This window comes from Musca autumnalis, unplaced genomic scaffold (genome assembly GCF_047663935.1).
Source record: "Musca autumnalis isolate F117 unplaced genomic scaffold, ASM4766393v1 scaffold_1, whole genome shotgun sequence".
Taxonomy (NCBI): Eukaryota; Metazoa; Arthropoda; class Insecta; order Diptera; family Muscidae; genus Musca; species Musca autumnalis.
In genome coordinates, this window is record NW_027411644.1 from 286,830,125 (window position 1) to 286,849,306 (window position 19,182).

At 22.9% G+C, this 19,182-nt stretch overlaps 1 protein-coding gene across 1 annotated transcript in view; it reads left to right on the top strand.

The window, feature by feature from the left end:
• hth (Meis homeobox homothorax) overlaps positions 1–18,944 on the top strand; it is a 221,760-nt gene extending 202,816 nt beyond the window's left edge. Inside the window, exons 12-15 of the mRNA XM_073961543.1 lie at positions 12,651–12,727; positions 15,424–15,482; positions 16,734–17,596; positions 18,384–18,944. Coding sequence (XP_073817644.1) covers positions 12,651–12,727; positions 15,424–15,482; positions 16,734–16,894 — 297 coding nt within the window. The 3' untranslated portion in view covers positions 16,895–17,596; positions 18,384–18,944. The remainder of the gene's footprint in view (positions 1–12,650; positions 12,728–15,423; positions 15,483–16,733; positions 17,597–18,383) is intronic.
• The last annotated feature ends 238 nt before the right edge of the window (positions 18,945–19,182 follow it).

Sequence of the window (19,182 nt, forward strand, 5' to 3'; positions counted from 1 at the left end):
GAAAACAACAACAACAACAAAACATTGAAATTACAGAAAATACGTATAAACGTCAAAATGATTTCGTTAACGAAAGCAATATTGAAATTAAGCACACATTTTTACAGGAAGGGAATGGAACAAAAAAAAAAATGTTTCCACCATGGCATGTGATGGGTGGAAAAATGCAAAAAAAAATATATTTTGAATATTCAGGCCAAGTATCACAAGAAATTAGGAAAATTCTTAAACTATAAAGTTGTATTTAATTGAATTAAAAATATATATTTTAATTTTCAATTAAATTAATAAAAATACATTTTGGATACATATACATACATATTGTAAATTAAAAGTATATTTTTTTAAATTATTTGAATTAAAAAATATTTATAAATTTGTTATTTAATTATTGAATTTATTTAATGTATATTTTTTCTATTTATTTAAAATTAAAAAAATATACTTTTTATTTTAATTAAAAATATGTTTTTTTTTATTTTAATTAAATATATATTTTTATTTTAATCAAAAATATACATATTTTAAAATAAAAGAAATAATTTATTTTAATTTAAAAATATACATACAATTTTTATTTAATAAGAAAATAAAAAAATTATTTATTTAATTTATTTTTTTTTCAATTTAATTAAAAGCTAAAAAATAATTTTTTTTTAAATAAAAAAAAATACTTTTTTATTTTTATTAATAACAGTTTAAAATACAATTTTTAATTTTCAATAAAAAAATTAAAAAAAAAATAATAAAATAAAAGAATATATTTTTAAACTATTTTTAATCAAATTCAAAATGTATATTTTTAATTAAATTGAAAATTATATTTTGTTAACTTTTAAGTGAAATTAAATATATGCTTTTAATTATACTAAAATAAAACAAAATAAATATTTTTAGTTTCTAATTAAATTAATATATATTTTAATCTAAATTAAAATTTATACATATGTATATTTTTTTAATTTAAATCAATTTGAAATATATTTCTTTTAATTTAATTAAAAAATTTATACTTTTTTTATTTTAATTAAATGTATATTTTATTTTAATCAAATATACATATTATAAAATACAAGAAATATATATTTTTAATTTATTTAAATTTAGAAATATACATTTAGTTTTTAATTTAATAAAAAATTAAAGAAATATTTATTCAATTTTATTTTTTCAATTTAAATTAATAGTTAAAAAAACATATATTTTTATTTTAATTAAAACAAAATAAATTTTTAATTTTATTAAAAACAGTTTAAAATACAATTTTTAATTTTTAATAAAAAAATTAAAAAAAAACTAATCAGTTAAAGAATATATTTTTAAAAAAATTTTAATAAAATTAAAAATATATATTTTTAATAAAATTAAAGATATATGTATTTAATTAAATTGAAAGTTATATTTTGTTAACTTTAAATTGAACTGGTATATATGTTTTTAATTATATTAAAATGAAATTAAATAACATTTAATTAAATTGAATAAAAAAATATATATTTTTAATTGAGTTTTTTTCTTTGATTTCAAATATTGTTTGAATATATTTTTTTATATGTCTAAACCAAAAAGTTTAATTAAAAGTAATATGTTGTAATGCTAATTAAAAATTATTTAAATGTCTTGGCAATTTATTTATTTATTGGATGTTTTCCTTGGCTCATGGTAGCTGGTTAATTAACCAAGCAAAGTGTTTTACCATTAACGTTAGCTCTTGTTGGCTAACGTTAACTCTTGTTAGCCGTAAGATGGATGTATGACTTTTGAGTTCAAGTTTTACCACTTAACATTAAATGCAATTAGAAATTTAGTACAAAAAATAGAAAACACAACTAAATATTTAGACAAATACATTAAGGAGGCAATATCTAGCAAAAAATTAAAAAAATTCAAGAATAGATTTTCATTATTTTGCTAAATAAAAAAATGATATTTCTCTTAACGAATTATTTAATTTTTTTTTCCTGCCAAAAAATTTCGAATTTTATGTAGACTATGGCAATGCACAAAATTTCGAAAATTTTTCCAAAAACAAAAATTCCTTTTAAGTTAAATTTTTCCTAATAGCCCAAAATTTATAGTTCTTAGAGATTTACATAAATCTTCATGAAAAATATGGATTTTCATTAAAAATAAAAATTTCCCTAAATATTTCCCAAAAGGGAAATTTTAAATTTCTTATCCCAGATGATTTAAATTTTTATGTAGATTTCAGAAATGCAAGAATTTGGAAAAACTTCCCAAAAACAAAAATTTCCCTTTAAGGGAAATTTTTTCTATGGACCCAAAATTAAAAATTCTTATTAATTTAGATAAGCCAAATCTTAAAATACAAATTTTCATAGAAACAAAAATTTCCCTAAAAATTTCCCAAAAGGGATTTTTTTAGTTTTTGCTGCCAAAAGCTTTATATGCTTACGAAGATTCTAAAAATGCAAGAATTTTAAAAAATTCCTAAAAAACAAAAATTTCCCTTTAAGGGAATTTTTTTCTATGGACACAAAATAAAAAATTCTTACTGATTTCCATATCCCTTACGGCAAACACAAATTTTCATTGAAAAGAATTTCCCCAAAAGGGAATTTTGTATTTCTCTAAAAAAAATAGATTTTTAATTTTTTGTTCCCCGTTATGGGAAATTTTCCCGGTAGGCTAGAAATTACAAATTCTTACAGCTTTAGTTCCCCACTGTAATGCTGGTATCTCCATTCATTTACAAACATTTATTTGTCCATATTATAAAGTTAGATTAAGAAAAAAATTTTGAAAAAAAATCTAAAACCGCAGATAAAATCTAAAAGTTGTTATAATCAAACTAGCTACTTGGTTTTGTTAGCTTTTTTCTCTCTTCCTAGTAGCTGCTGGCAGCAATAACAGTAGGCTAGCAGTTAGCCAGTCAGCTATCCAGCCAGCCTTTTTTTATTAAGACTTGAGATCAGTTTACTTTATGGCTATGATGACGATTTTAGCGTTTAGTTGTTAAATAAATACTAAAAAACAACAACAAAATTGTGTGTGTTGTTGTTGCTATTTTCAACTAACAACAAACCGCCTCTAAATAATCACATAAATGCTTTATTAGCCAAAGCAATTTAATTGGTGTTGTTTTTGTTGGCGGTGTTTTTAGTACAGCTGCTGCTGTTGTTTTTTGTTTGGTTGAGATTTTGATTTTTATGATAGGAAAGGAGGTGGAGATTCGTATATGTGTTGTTGTTTATTTGCCATAATAATATTTAGCCAGCCATATTTGTTAGAAAAAAAATTGTTGATGATAGCGTAGGGAGGGAGGGGAGGGGTGGTGTGCTGGGAGATATTGTAATTTGAAAAGATACGCAAAATCATTAACGGCTGCCATTGGTTGTTGGCTGGCTGGTTTACTGTTTGTCTAAAGCTTTCAACAAACAAGCAAATGAACAAGCAAACCCAACCAAGAGATATGAGATAGCAAATGTTAGAAACAGTAGCCAAATAGATGACGTTAAACCACTTTCACGTGTTTTTCATTTTGGACTTTAGAAAGTAAAATAAAAACTTATCTTAAATGCAATTTTCCAAGCAAATAAAAAAAACTTCAAAAGATAACCTTTAAGAGATTTCCATGTTTTATTTCCCAAATCCTTAAATGTTAATTTTGTGGTCAGTTATGGTTTTCCGCTTGCATACAAACAACATATAAAATTTTATTAGCAAAACGGAAAAGAAGTAAATCCCCACCGCCCCTCAAAAAGAAATTGGCACCCTTTTCTTCTGGTATTCTTATCTCTTAATGTCAATGGTATGTGTGTGCGAGTGTTTGGGGGATTTTAAGGAAATCATGATTGAACTTTTGTTCAATTTTTTCTAGTTTGACTTCGATTTAGTTTAACCATAAATGAAGCATAACAAAATACTTTTTATTTCCGGTCAGTGGATAATATCAAATGAAGTCATTCCATTAGTGAGAATAAGAGAGTATTTGTTGGTGTTGTTTTTGTTGTTGTTCTAGCTTGACCATTGGTAATTTAAATAAAAGCTTTAATGTTTTTGTATATGACCAGGAAAAACATAACAATATCTAACAACTTTTTAGAGATTACTTGACATGACTTTTGCTAATGGTCTCCTTTGGGAAGGGTTACGAGAGAGAGGAGATGGGAAAAGGGAGAGAAAATAAAAGAAGGAGGAAAGGTAATTTAATACGGTAATTTTTGGCAAAGGATATTGGAAAAATTTAAATGCAAAGATTTTAGAGTAAATTTAATACTAAAACAAAAATTTCTAAAAATAATTGTTAAACTTCGAAATGCAAATATTTGACAACGGAGATCTGAATAAAATAATATTTAAACTTTTTAATAATATCAGCTTATAACAAATGCTTATGAATATCATTTGGAGTAATATAATATTTTTGTAATTTTCAAAAATTCCAAAATTTTTAAATTATATATTTTTTTAAATTTTCAGAATTAAACATATTAATAAAATATGGCAAACATCAGTTCTTATTAATTACAGAGGGACATTTTTGTGGTTTTTTTGTTGTCAAAAAAATATTTTGGAATTTTTCAAAATATTTGATTTTTTTGTAAATTTTGACATTTAACAAAATAATATTTAGACTTTTGGAAAAAATTGCATTTAATAGCATACTATAACAAATGCTGATGAATATTGTTTGGAATAATGGAATATTTTTTGTAATTATCAAAATTCCTAAATTTTGAAATTAAATATTTTTTTTTAATTTTCGAAATTAAAATAAAATATGGCAAATATAATGTTTTTTTTTTTTTTCAAAATATTTGAGATTTTTGTAAATTTTTGAATATAATTTGAATTTAATAGTATGCTATTGAATAATAATGCTGATGAATATTATTTGGAATAATGGAATATTTTTTGTAATTTTTAAAATTCATAAATTTTGAAATTAAATATTTTGTTTTTATTTTTGGAATTAAAAATAATTATTAAAAATAAAATGTGGGAAATATAATTTAGAATTAATTAAAGGGGCACATTTATGGGGTTTTCAATTGTAGTAAAAATATTTAGAAAATTTTCAAAATATTGGAATTTTTTTTGTAAATTTTGACGTTTAGAAAAATAGTACTTAGAATTTTGAAAATAATTATATAAATTAAATTAAATAAATTTGAAATAATGGAATATTTTTTTGTAAATTTCAAAATTACTAAATTTTGAAATTAAATATTTTGTTTTAATTTTAGGAATTAAAATAAATTATTAAAAATAAGATATTATTTAAAATTAATTACAAGGGCATATTTTTGGGTTTTTCAGTTGTAGTAAAAATATTTAGAAAATTTTCAAAATATTGGAATTTTTTTCGTAAATTTTGACATTTTAAAAAAGTACTTAGATTATTGAAAATAATTGGAATTTAATGGCATACTATATTTGGAATAATAGAATATTTTTTGTAATTTTTAAAATTCCTAAATTTTGAAATGATTTTTTTACATTTTCCGAATTTAAAAAAAATATATATGGCAAAAATTGTTTAATTGTAGTAAAAATATTTAGAAAATTTTCAAAATATTCGAATTTTTTTGTAAATTTTGTCATTAAAAAAAATAATACTTAGAATTTTGAAAATAATTTGAATTTAATGGCATACTATATTTGGAATAATAGAATATTTTTTAGGAATTTTGAAATATTTTTTTTACATTTTCAAAATTAAAAAAAAATATAATATGGCAAAATCAATTAAAAATTACTTACAGAGGCACATTTTAGGCGTTTTTAATTATCGTACAAATATTTAGGAAATTTGCAAAATATTCGAATTTTTTAAATTAACAAAAAAAAAAATAAAAATCTTAAGGATTTCACAAAGTTTCAATAAAATCATTAAATTTAATTAATTTCAATACTCATTTAAATTCCTTTATTTCTTTAAAAATTCCTATCCCCCTTTTACTCCATGAAACTCAAAATGTCAGCAATTAATTTCAGTTTTAATTATATTTGCTCATGTTTACATTATCAATGAGAAAGATTGGGGGTTGAGTATGGCAACACCCATAATTTTCTAATGCCGGTCTTGCGGGTCCTACTTGTGTAATAGACAAATCGAAAAGCTAACAATCCTTGTTGGACTTAACAGCAGGACAAGACCTTTGATTACACACACGCACACACAGATGTTCGAAGACTCAAAAAGCCTTTACAATCAAACTGCCAATAATATGTAATATGAATGTTTTATATATGTGTATACTATATAGAAAACTAAAACACACAAATGTTAAGTCGTATAGAGATATCAAAAGGAAATTTATGGTTTGAAAAACAAATACAAATAAAACACGCCCTACGATTTGTTAAAACTTGTACGTAATACACAAATCTACAATTGCATTGTCGGTAAGAGAGTATTTGGCAAAACTCTAGCAATGCATTTGCATTCTTCAAACAGAAGAAGAGGAAGAAGGGAATTTGGAAGGAGTCAAAAGGGGTGTTCTAAGATTTCTACCAGAAAATGACAATAACATAAAATTGCAATTCAAATTGTAGGTAGTTCTACACAAAAATATATAATCAATATAACAAGGATATAAAGACACAAAATTGTGTGTGTGGTGGCTACTACTGCTGCTGCCTTGCCTAACAACAATACATAAAATATTCTATTGGTATATGTATGTATGTGTTTTTTCTATCTTTCATTCTTTGGCATTTTCTCTATCTGTCGAAGTTGTCATTTGTTGCGTGAAATTTACCGTTTTCTTATGCAAAATCATGCATGCATATTGTATATTCTTAACATGTACTTTTCGGACTAACAAGGACATTTCTGGTCAGGTTGCTTGCTCTACCTACCTACCAACCTGCCAATGGTATTGGATATTTTCTATTATTGAAAATTTTTACTACAATAGATTTTTAGATTTGTTGGGCAGAACCAAAATACACATGGCCGCACACACACTCATATCCATACACAACAACACAAATAATCTATGGAAATTTTCAATTTTCAGTACGAAAAATATCCTTGGTTGTTAATATAATGCATACTATATGTGTTTTGTTGTTATTGTTTGATGATAATGCATTTTCTTGTTATCCTTTCTAAAGCTTGTCCATATAGTAGAATAGAGGAAAATATATGCAATATCTTTTGTATATTGACGTCTTTTGTTTGTTTGTATTTTTACTGCTCCACCTTTTATATGTCCCTCTGTCGTTTGTAAGTTTACTTAGGATGTGGTCGTCGATGTGTCCATCACTTGTTTCAAAACACTCCCTCCTATTGGCTAGGGATGGATGAATGATAATTTACATATTATTTTTTTATTTTGTTCAAATGTTAAATTGCAAAATCTAAAGTAAAGGACTTTTGGTCTTTAAATATAATTGCGAATTTAATTTTTTTTTTTTTGTATAAAACAAAATATCCTTTAATTGTTTTATCATCTGCCGGAAATAGTGGCTCGTGCTTGGTTTCATTTGTTTTCGGGCTTTTTGTTTATCTCAAAGAGTGCCAAAAAGGGGTTTATCTGCTCGAATGGTAATTAAATACAACTTCCTTTTTGGATTTGGTTTTGGTTTTCTTTTTGTACTCAAAAGAGTCTGTTGTAGCTCTTAGTGAAGCACCAAAAATGTGTTGTTTTTTTCTAAAAAGGGAACGTCAATCAAAAATGTCAGGTATTGTGTGGGAGCATTGTGGCAGCTGACAGGAAGGATGCAAAAATATCAAAATAAAAATTAAAAAAAAAACACAAAAATTAAAAAAAAATTAAATTTTTTGATATTAAAAAAATTTTAAACATTTTAAAAATCACGTAATTTTAATAAAATATAGTCATTTTCAGCAATTTTCAACAAATTAATAATTAAAAAAATATTTTTTTAAATTTGAAAAAATTTCGATATTTTCAAAAGCACGTTATTGTGGGATTATTACATAATTAATTAAATTAAAATTAAAAACAAAATTAATTAATTAAAATATTTTAAAAAAATATATATTTCAATATTTGGAAAAACTTCGAAATTTTGAATATAGTTGGAGATTCGAAATCAATTAAAATGTTGTCCAAAATAACAAATTAGAATCATTCAAATTAAAAAAATATAATAAAGAATAATTTTTTTTCAATTTGGTAAAATTTCGATATTTTCAAAATTACATAACTTGGGAATTATTTACTTGAGTAACTGTTTTGCTTTACAAATTTTTAAAATGTTTTAATTTTTTTCAATGTTCTATTTTATATAAATAAAAGATTTTACATAATATAGTTAATTAAAATAATTTAAAAAATTATATTTTTCAATATGTGGATGCAAAAATATCAAAATAAAATAAAGAAAGCATAAAAATTAAAAAAATAAATTTTTTTCATATTCAAAAAATTTTCGAAATTTTCGAAATCAACTAATTTTAATATAATATAGTCCTTTTCAGCAATTTTGAACAAATTAATAATTAGAAAAAAATATTTTCTTAAATTTTAAAAAAAATTCGATATTTTCAAAATCACATTATTATGGGATTATTAAATTATAAAGTTAATTAAAATATTTTAAAAAATTATATTTTTCAATATTTGGAAAAATTTTGAAATTTTGAATTTAGTTCGAGATTCGAAATCAATTATAATATTGTACAAAACAGCAAATTAGAATCATTTAAAAATTTTTAAGAATTTAAAAAATACTTATAATAAAAAATATATAAACATTTTTATCAAATTTGTAAAAATTTCGATATTTTCAAAATTATATAATTTGGGAATGAGTAACGGTTTTTTATAATTTTTTTTTCAATTTTCTAATTTATATAAATAAATAAAGATTGTTTCAAATTTAAAAAATTACGATATTCATCAAAAATTACTCAATTTGGGAATGATTTATTAATGTTTAAAATGTTTTCAATTTCCTAAAAAAATACATTTTCAATATTTTAAAAATTTTTGGAATTTTTTCTTCGAATTTCTGTATCATTTAAAATAATGTCCAATATAACAAATTAGAATATTTGACTAAATTTTAACAAATTAAGTACAATTCGAAATTTTGTTTTTTTTTTTTGAAATTCGAAATCATTTAAAATATTGTCAAAATAACAAAATAAAATCGTCCATGCAACCAGTATAAGAAATTTTGTGTTTTAGAATGTTCGAATTAATTTTGAAATCCCATATCGCCAAAACAACAAATTAGAATCATTTAAATAATTTAAACAAATTAAAAAATGCTTATTATAAAAAATAAATAAATATTTTTTTTTAAATTTTTAAAAATGTCGATATTTTCAAAATTACATAATTTGGATATTATGTATTTACCTGAGAAACTGTTTTTTTTTTATAAATTGTTAACATTTTTTAATTTGTTTTCAATGTTCTAATTTTTATAAATAAATAAAAGATTTGTTCAAATTTGAAAAATTTATTGGAATAATTTATTTGGTTAAATATTTTGTTAATCTTTAAAATGGTTTTAATTTTCTTGATTACATTACTTAAAAAAATTACATTTTCCATATTTAAAATAATGTCCAATATAACAAATTAGAATCTTTTACAAAATTTGAACAAATTAAGTAAAATTTCGAAATTTTGTTTTTTTTTCGAAATCATTTAAAATATTGCCAAAATAACAAAATAAAATCTTCCATGCAACCGGAATAAGAAATTTTGTGTTTTAGAATGTTCGAATTAATTTTGAAATTTTTTGAAATCCCAAATCGCCTAAAATGTTGTCAAAAATATATCATTAATTATTTTCCATAATAGAAAAAATATATTAAAATACAAAACTATAGATCTTGTGATGTTCGAAATCTAAAAAAAATTAAAATACCACGAAATATGAAAAAATCGAATTTTGGGTTCGAAAATTATCAAAATAAAAATATTTAAAATTATCGAGATTTACAAAAAATTCAAAATGTCATCAAAAATACCACTTAAATGGTATTGCAAAAAATCTAATTTTGGATTTAAAAACTTTTTAGAAAAAAAATATTTAAAATTTAAAAAAAAATAAATTTTTCGAAATCTAAAATCTTCTAAAATTTTGTCAAAAATACATCATTTATTATTTTCCATATTAGAAAAATATATTAAAATACAAAATTAAAGTTTTTTATGATGTTCGAAATAGTTTTGAAATTATTCGAAATTTATAAAAACTCAAAATAGCACGAAAAATAAAAAAATTGAATTTTGTGTTCGAAAATTATCAAAATAAAAATATTTAAAATTATCGATTTACAAAAAATTCAAAATGTCATCAAAAATACCACTTAAATGGCATTACAAAAAATCTAATTTTAGATTTAAAAATTTTTCAGAACAAAAATATTTAAAATTTTAAAAAATTGAAATTTTTCGAAATCCCAAATCATCTAAAATTTTGTCAAAAATACATCACTTATTATTTTCCATATTAGAAAAATATATTAAAATACAAAATTAAAGTTTTTTATGATGTTCGAAATAGTTTTGAAATTATTCGAAATTTATAAAAACTCAAAATAGCACGAAAAATAAAAAAATTGAATTTTGTGTTCGAAAATTATCAAAATAAAAATATTTAAAATTATCGAGATTTACAAAAAATTCAAAATGTCATCAAAAATACCACTTAAATGGTATTACAAAAAATCTAATTTTTGATTTAAAAACTTTTGAGAACAAAAATATTAAAAATTTAAAAAAAAAAAATTAAATTTTTCGAAATCCCAAATCATATAAAATTTTGTCAAAAATACATCATTTATTATTTTCCATATTAGTAAAATATATTAAAATACAAAATCGAAGTTTTTTATGATGTTCGAAATAATTTTCAAATTATTCGAAATTTATAAAAATTCAAAATATCACGTAAAATAAAAAAATCGAAATTTATAAAAAATTTAAAATTTCATAAAAATACCACTTAAATGGTATTGCAAAAAATCGAAGTTTGGATTTAAAAACTTTTCAGAACAAAAATATTTAAAATTTAAAAAAAATTAAAAAAATCTTATTTTTTTCCCACAATTTGTTTTCAATATTTCTCCTTTTACAAAAATTCAAATTATTATCAAAACTGCAACATAAAATGTTTTGCACAAAAAGTCAAATTTAGAGTATGACATTTTTCAAAAATTTTTTTAAAATTTTGAAAATAAAAATCTTTATTTTTTCACTCAATGATTTTTTTTTCAAATATTTACTTTAACTCTTCTCCCTTTTCTTATCTGAACACCATGGTTTTCTGATATTAATATTGAATACAAAATAAACAATGGCTACTGTATTTATTTTTTTTTTCTGAAACAGCATGAAGAAGAAAATCATATCAAAAATCAATAATAAGATTACAAATAATATTTTTTTATAAGCGCCACATTATATTTACATTACATTGCCTTAGACAAGAAAAAAATATTATAAATAAAACAAATATGTTAGAAATGAAAGATTACAAGCAATGATTAGATTGGAAAGAGTAACAACAGCAGCAGCAACAATTTTTTTTGTTATTGTTGGTGTAACCATGTTAAGTCTGCCAGCTAATCAATGATGTGTGGTGTTGGCAATTGTTTGTTTAAGGCCACAATTGAGGAAGAATTTTCTTCAATTACAAAAACAAAAAAATATGAAATTCCAAAGTGATTGAATGAGAGCTATCCCCTTCCCCCTCCATCCCAAAATCTAATGGCTGCCATTGTGCACACACATTTTTTTGAGTGTGCCATCATGCCATGCGATATGCTGCAATGATATTGCATTTCAAGTACTACTCCAACACCACGATCCACGACGATATGTAAGCGATCACATATAGTGAAATGTTGGTTTTTGGTTTGGTTTGGTTGGTGATGATTGTAAATAGATTTGTTTAGAATTGATGTTATGATTTTGATATGGTACGCGTACCAACAATGAATGCGTTATGGAAAAAAGGCCACAAGAAAACGCCACAAAAAAAATCGTAGTAATAACAACAATTATTGTTTACACACTGACGCCACTGTGGCGGCATGTAGACATGGATTTGGAGAAGTAGCAGACAAAAAAATAAAAAAAAACTATATGAGGGCGGTGGTTGTTGGTGCAGTGTTAGACAATAGGAATGTGGCCCCGTTAGCTTTCCCCCGAAAAAAACTAGGGGCCAATCAGCAGTCCTGGCGTTATAATGAGCCAAAAAACACACACACACATTTCCCATAGATTGATCTAAAACAACTTAGGCAAATAACAACAACAAATGTGGAATATCAAAAAAATATTTAGGACATTTTAAGTACTTTGGAATGGATCTCCACTCTTCCCAAAAATAGATAATAAAATATATTAGATTACAAATAGCTGCAGTTAAGTGGTCAACAAAATGGCGTTTAGGTTTTTTTGGTTCTAGAATCTAGATAATCAGTATTTATTAATGTGCGTATGTGGTAATTTTTATTTAATTTATATGTTAGAACCCTAGTTTTAATAGAAATATCTTGGTTGGAGATAAACCTGCTGCCCAACCAACAACTGTCAAGTTGAAGTTCAAATGATTGATGAGCCTTGTATGACTTATTTTCATTTTTTTAGGGAGATACAGGTGCTCGTTAGATTTTTATTATTTTTATCTATAAATACCAATAAATATGTCATACTAATTGTTGTTGTTTTTTGTTTTATTTTTAGCATCCCTACCCCTCCGAAGATCAGAAAAAACAATTGGCACAAGATACCGGCCTGACGATATTGCAAGTTAATAATTGGTAAGTAAAACAAGAAAAACATTTTCAATATAATTTTAATAAAATTAAAAAAAAATTATTTTCTAATTGAGTTCGAAAATTTTCGAAACTTCCAAAACTTTAATTTTTGGTTGATGTTTACATAAAACTACTTTAATAATAATTTTTTACGGATTTTCAATATTTTCGAAAAATTTCAAATTAAAAAAATATATCATATGTTAAGTTTTTAAAACAAAATATGACATTTAAAGTACGAAAATAATGTTAAATACTTAAAATTTAATTTTTTGTAATTTCAAAACAATTTCGAAAATTTTCGAATTTAGTTCGAATATGTTTATTTAATTTTTAATTTCCAAAAATCTCAATTCTTGCGATTTTTTTGCATAGAAATGCATTAGATATATATTTCTTGCGAATTTTAACATTTTCGAATTAATTTCGAAAATTTCCGAAACTTCCAAGACCTTAATTTTTGGTTTTTATTTGCTTAAAACTACTTAAAATATAAGTTTTTACAAATTTTTAATATTTTCGAATTATGTTCGAAAAATTTCAAATTAATAAAATATATAATATGTTAGCTTTTTAAATCAAAATATGACATTTAGAGTACGAAAATAATGTTAAATACTTAAAATTTAATTTTTTATAATTTCAACACAATTTCGAAAATTTTCGAACTTAGTTCGAATATGTTTATTTAATTTTTAATTTCCAAAAATCTTAATTCTTGCGGTTTATTTTCATAGAAATTCATTAAATATAATTTAGTTGTGCTTTTTAACATTTTCGAATTATGTTCGAAAATTTTCGAAATTCGAAAGTGTACCAAATTTTGGCTTTCTTTATCAAAATATGCCCTTTACAGTACGAAAATTATGTTCAACAATTAAAATTGGGATTTTTGTAATTTCAAAACAATTTCGAATTTAGTTGGAATATGTTTAATTAATTTCAGTTTCCAAAAATTTCAATTAGTGAGTTTTATTTACATAGAAATACTTTCAATATAATTTTCTTGCAATTTTTTACATTTTTGAATATGTTCAAAAAATTTCGAAATTCGAAAATATACCAAGTTTTGGTTTTCTACATCAAAAAATGACATTTGAAGTACGAAATTTGTTTTAAACAATTAAAATTGGAATTTGTTGATTTCAAAACAATTTCGAAAATTTTCGAAGTTATTTCGAATATGTTTAAAAGTCCTAACAACTAAACGAAAATTTTCGAAATTGGAAATCCAGGCAAAATTTGTTGTTTTAATATCAAAATATTATTTATTTTTGCTGTCTGCGGCATTAAAATATTAAATGCAAAATATTTGGCTATTTTTCTCACATCCAATTTATGTTCGAAATTTTTCGATGTTTGAAAAACAGGCAAATTTGTTGTTTTCATATCAAAATATTTATTCTAAACTTCAGTGTTTTCCTCAATTTTCTATCCTTCCTTTTGGAACTCCCCCAAAATGTCCCTCTTCAGATTTCAAATGAAAGGAGGGGAACAAATTATGAAAACCTCATTTTTTGCAAAATATTTACTAGAATTTGCTGCATTTGAGTAATCATTATCTAGCTACTTTTGCTTCTTTGGCATATTATGTTGAAAGTCTGCACCCCTTCACCAACTCACCTCTCTCCGATCATATTTAGCCACAACAAAATAACAAGCAATCTTAGTACATTAACCTCAATTTGTAGCCAACAATAATAAGGTTGTGTGTTGTTGTTGCTTTTTTTTTCTTCAGCCAAGACCAAAATGCAATAGCCACAACAACAACAACAATCTATGGTTACTACAAATAAGTGTTGTTTGTTTGCCAAGAAATTGTTTCTGGCTTTGAAAAACCAAAAAACCATTACCTACCAAAGTAAAGCACACGAAGAAGAACAAGCAGAAAAAACGCTAATAACAGCAACAACAAAATATAAATTTTGTATTAAACATCAATAGCAAGAGCAGCATCAGCAGCCTCTGGCAGCATGCAACAAAGAAACAAAAAAACGCTCAAAAACGACCATGATTCTGTGGTTAAAAAAAAAACTATAACAGACCCAGAGCCAACAATAAAGCCGCAACAAACATAAAAAATATCAACAACAACAACAACTGAAATCAGGTTGTTTTTCTCAATACAATATTTTGTTAAGTCAGCATTTGCTGGTTTTATGATTTTGTCAACCAGCAGCCATCATTGATGCTAACGTCATCAGGGTTCAAAAGAGAAGAGAGCCATACCGCCTTGTTAGGAGGTTCTTGGCCAAACAAACAACAAGAAAATTTATATATATTTATATATAAGTATTATATATACAATTGTCGTCGGCATTTTAGACTTTTATCACAAATGCATTGCATTATGATATCAAGGAAAAAAAGGTTAAGAAGAACAGCCAAGAACTTATTATTTTTTATGGTTCCCTCTCGATACCGTAGAAACACCAATGTTCTGTCATTTGTTGATTTCTACGGAGCACGAAAAAAAAAATGAGATGTTATAAATCATATTATAAATTATTTATGAAATAAACATTTATGGGATTATAAGCCTAATTATGATTTGTTAAGACCAAAAGGATTGAGATTTGAGATACAAAAAAAAAGAAACGGTTTCAATTCTCTTTTAGTAGTTATGCCATGTTATTATTTGTTGTATTGAAGTTTCATTGTTATTTATTTGTGTTTTTTTTTTCTTCTTTTCTTTACAGGTTCATTAATGCGAGACGAAGAATTGTCCAGCCAATGATTGATCAATCAAATCGTGCAGGTAATTATACATACACGAACATTTAGATATAGTTATTAAGGCGACAAAAGATCAAAGAGAAACGGGGATTAGCTGCGCTTATGGGTAGTTATACTCTTGCTAAATTGCAAATTTATGCGGTTAATTGGGGTTTAAAATATTAAATATCCCGATAAAAAGAATAAATAATAAAAATGAATGTTGGAAACAATATAAAAAAGAATTCTCCATACACTAAAATTGTTAAAATAAAAAATAATTTTGAAATTAATTTCAAAAAAAATTTCGAAATTTACCAAAATCCTGTAAAAGTAAAAATATCACAAAATTAAATATTTATTTTTTTTTACAATTTTGAGTAATTCAAAATTTTTAAAAAATATTTCGACATTACCCAGAATTTAAAAAAAATATTATTTTATTGGCATTCGACCCAATAACACTAAAAGTTGAAAAAAAAATTATTTTAACATATTTTCGAAAAATCAAAATTTTAAAATAATTTTTTGGATATTTTTGCTTTAAAAATCCTTTACATATGTTTGAAACAATATAAAAAATAATTCTAAATACACTAAAATTGTTAAAATAAAAAATAATTTTGAAATTAATTTAAAAAAAATCGAAATTCCCTAAAATGCTGTAAACGTAAAAATATCACAAAATTAAATATTTAATTTTTTTAACAATTTTGAGTAATTCAAAATTTTTAAAAAAATATTTCGAAATTCCGCAGAATTTTAAAAAAACATATTATTTTACTGGCCTAATAACACTAAATAGTTAAAAAAATAATTTTAACATATTTCGAAAAATCAAAATTTCAAAATAATTTTTTGGGTATTTTTGCTTTAAAAATCCTTTACATTTTTTTTATTATACTTTAAAATTTTTAACATTATTATTTTACTGAGACACGACCTAAAAACACAAAATGATTAAGAAATAATTTTAAAATATTTTCAAAAAAAAAAAAAATAATAATAATAAAATATAAAAATACCCAAATATAAAGATTTTGCAATCTCTTGGATTTTTGAAGATATTGTAAAATTATTTTTTAATCATTTGGTGTTTTTATTTAATTTATTTAATTTAATAATAATTCATTTTAAATAATAATTTTGGGAATTTCAAAATATTTTTTAATATTTTGGAATTAAAATATAGTAACAAAATAAGTTCGAATTTGACATAAGTATTATTCAAATAATTTTTTATTTATTTATTTCAAATATTTTTATAAAAATTATTTCATTTATCTATTTCCAGTCTACACCCCCCATGCTGGTCCCTCCGGTTATGGCCATGATCCCATGGGTTATATGATGGACAGTCAAGCCCATATGATGCATCGTCCACCAGGTGATCCTGGTTTCCATCAAGCCTATCCCCACTATCCACATGCTGAATACTATGGTCAACATTTGTAATCCAGTTTAGCCCAATAAAATCTCATCATTATTTATATATACATAAATAGAAGATATAAATATAGTAAATATCAAAAGGATAAGGCAGAATTTCAACAAAACAAACAAATGGTCCTTTGACATCAACTCCCCGTTACACGCAACAACAACAACAGCAACAACAACAAAACATATAAAGTGCAAGAGCAAGAAGAGTTTGGGTTTCCGAAACCCTTCTCTCTCTATTTCTCATCCTGCAAGTCAAAAGTCTAACAACAAAAAGTGATGGGAAATTGGCACTTATATTACAACAACAAATACATCAACTATTATATGGAGTTGAATAAAAGGCGTCTTAAACCAAAATTATAGAACAAAACAAAACAGAAAAACAGTTAAGAAGACAAGAAACATCAACACTCCTCCCACGAAAAAAATCAGAAATGACATTTTGAAAAGAAAACAAATCATGTAAATTCTCTTATTAGGCTTATCATCCATTTGAAAAAAAAGAGATCTATGTTGACCTTAATTAAGGATATCATGGCTGACATTATAAATTCTTCAAAAACAAATACCGGATATACGTAAACAATTTTCACCAATACAGCTTTAACATAATTGGGAATAAAATACAAACTCACAAAGAAACGAGATTTTTCATAAACAAAAAAACTAAGGAGAGACAAAGGCGTTTGGGCTGAATTCAAACAACAAATAAAGGTGAGTATTGAGTATTTTCACTACAAGGTTTTAAGATAAAAAAAGAAAAAGAAAAATTAAATAAAAAAGAAAAAATAAAAGAAATAAATAAATTAAAAAAAAAATAAAAAACAATTAAAAACTATTTTTTTCAATTTTCAATATTTAAAATTTTTTATAAAATAATAAAAACAATGTAAAAAATAAGATGCCAGATTCAAAATAAAAGTAAATAAATTAAAAAAAAAAAATATTAAATTAAAACCAAATATTTTTATTTTCAATATTTAAAATATGTTACTAAATAATAACAAAATATAAATAATGTTTGTTTTGTTCTGGTTGAAGTTTCAATCTTATTTGATTGTTTTTAAATCTGGAGTATTATTTTTTATATTTATTTTTTTATAAAGTGTTTTTTTTAATAAATATAAAAAATAAATGTAAAAAACATAAAATTAAATAAATACAAACATATTTGTAATACAATTTTTTTTTTGTATTTTAAAAATAAATTATTTTTTTATATTTATTTTTTTATAATTAAATAAATACAAAAATATTTGTAATACAAAATATATTTTTTTTTTTGCATTTTAAAAATAAATTATTTTTTTTATTTTTTTATAATTTTTATCAGTGTTTTTTTAAAAAAATATAAAAAATAAATATAAAAAATATAAAATTAAATAAATACAAAAATATTTTTTTTACAATTTTTTTATGCAAATTAAAAATAAACAATAAAAATATATATTTAAAATTGATTTTTCTAATTTTCTGTCTTTTTTTTCTTTTATCTTTTCAGAATCCTAAACTTTATTTAAAGTCTCTTCACCAATGATGAAAGTGGCAAATTTGGAAAAAACTCGAAATATTTTCCCAGCAAAAAAACAAATTTAACAAAAATACCACCAATAAAAATTATAATTTAGTTAAACAGCGAATTTAATTTTTTGAAAAAAAAAAACAACAACAATTATTTTTTATGTTAAATATTTTGTTAGAAGGCAAAAATCACACCCCCTTCCCCTAAGCTCTAAGAAAGGTTAACCAGGATTTTAGGAGAATTTCTTTAAAAAAAATAATTTTTTAAGAACAAATAATTAAGTTATGTATTTCTTTAATAACAAATATATGATCTCCTTATTTAAGGGTTTACAAAAAAACTACAACAAAACTGCAATGTCAAAAGGGAGAATTAAATAAGAACAACAACAAGACAACCCTACTTAAAGAATTTTAAATCCAAAAAAGGAAACAAAAAAACACAGTAAAGAAAATTTAGTTATACGGAGAAAAAAAATTAAACATATTAAAAAAACAAACAAAATTATCAATAAGTAAACTAAACAAAAAAAGAGAAAAAGGAAAGCAACACACATACATATGTATACATAATTTAATAAATTAAATTAATTACAAAGAAATAACAATTTTTAGTAAAAATCTTAAAAAAAACAAAACCTTTCCCTCTGACGAAAAAAAACAAAATTTTCTCCCCCTCCCCCCAAAAAAGATACCCCCACACTACTAATACTAAAACACAATGTATACCATTTGTAAATGTATAAAGTTTTTAATTATTAATATTATAAAAAATTAAT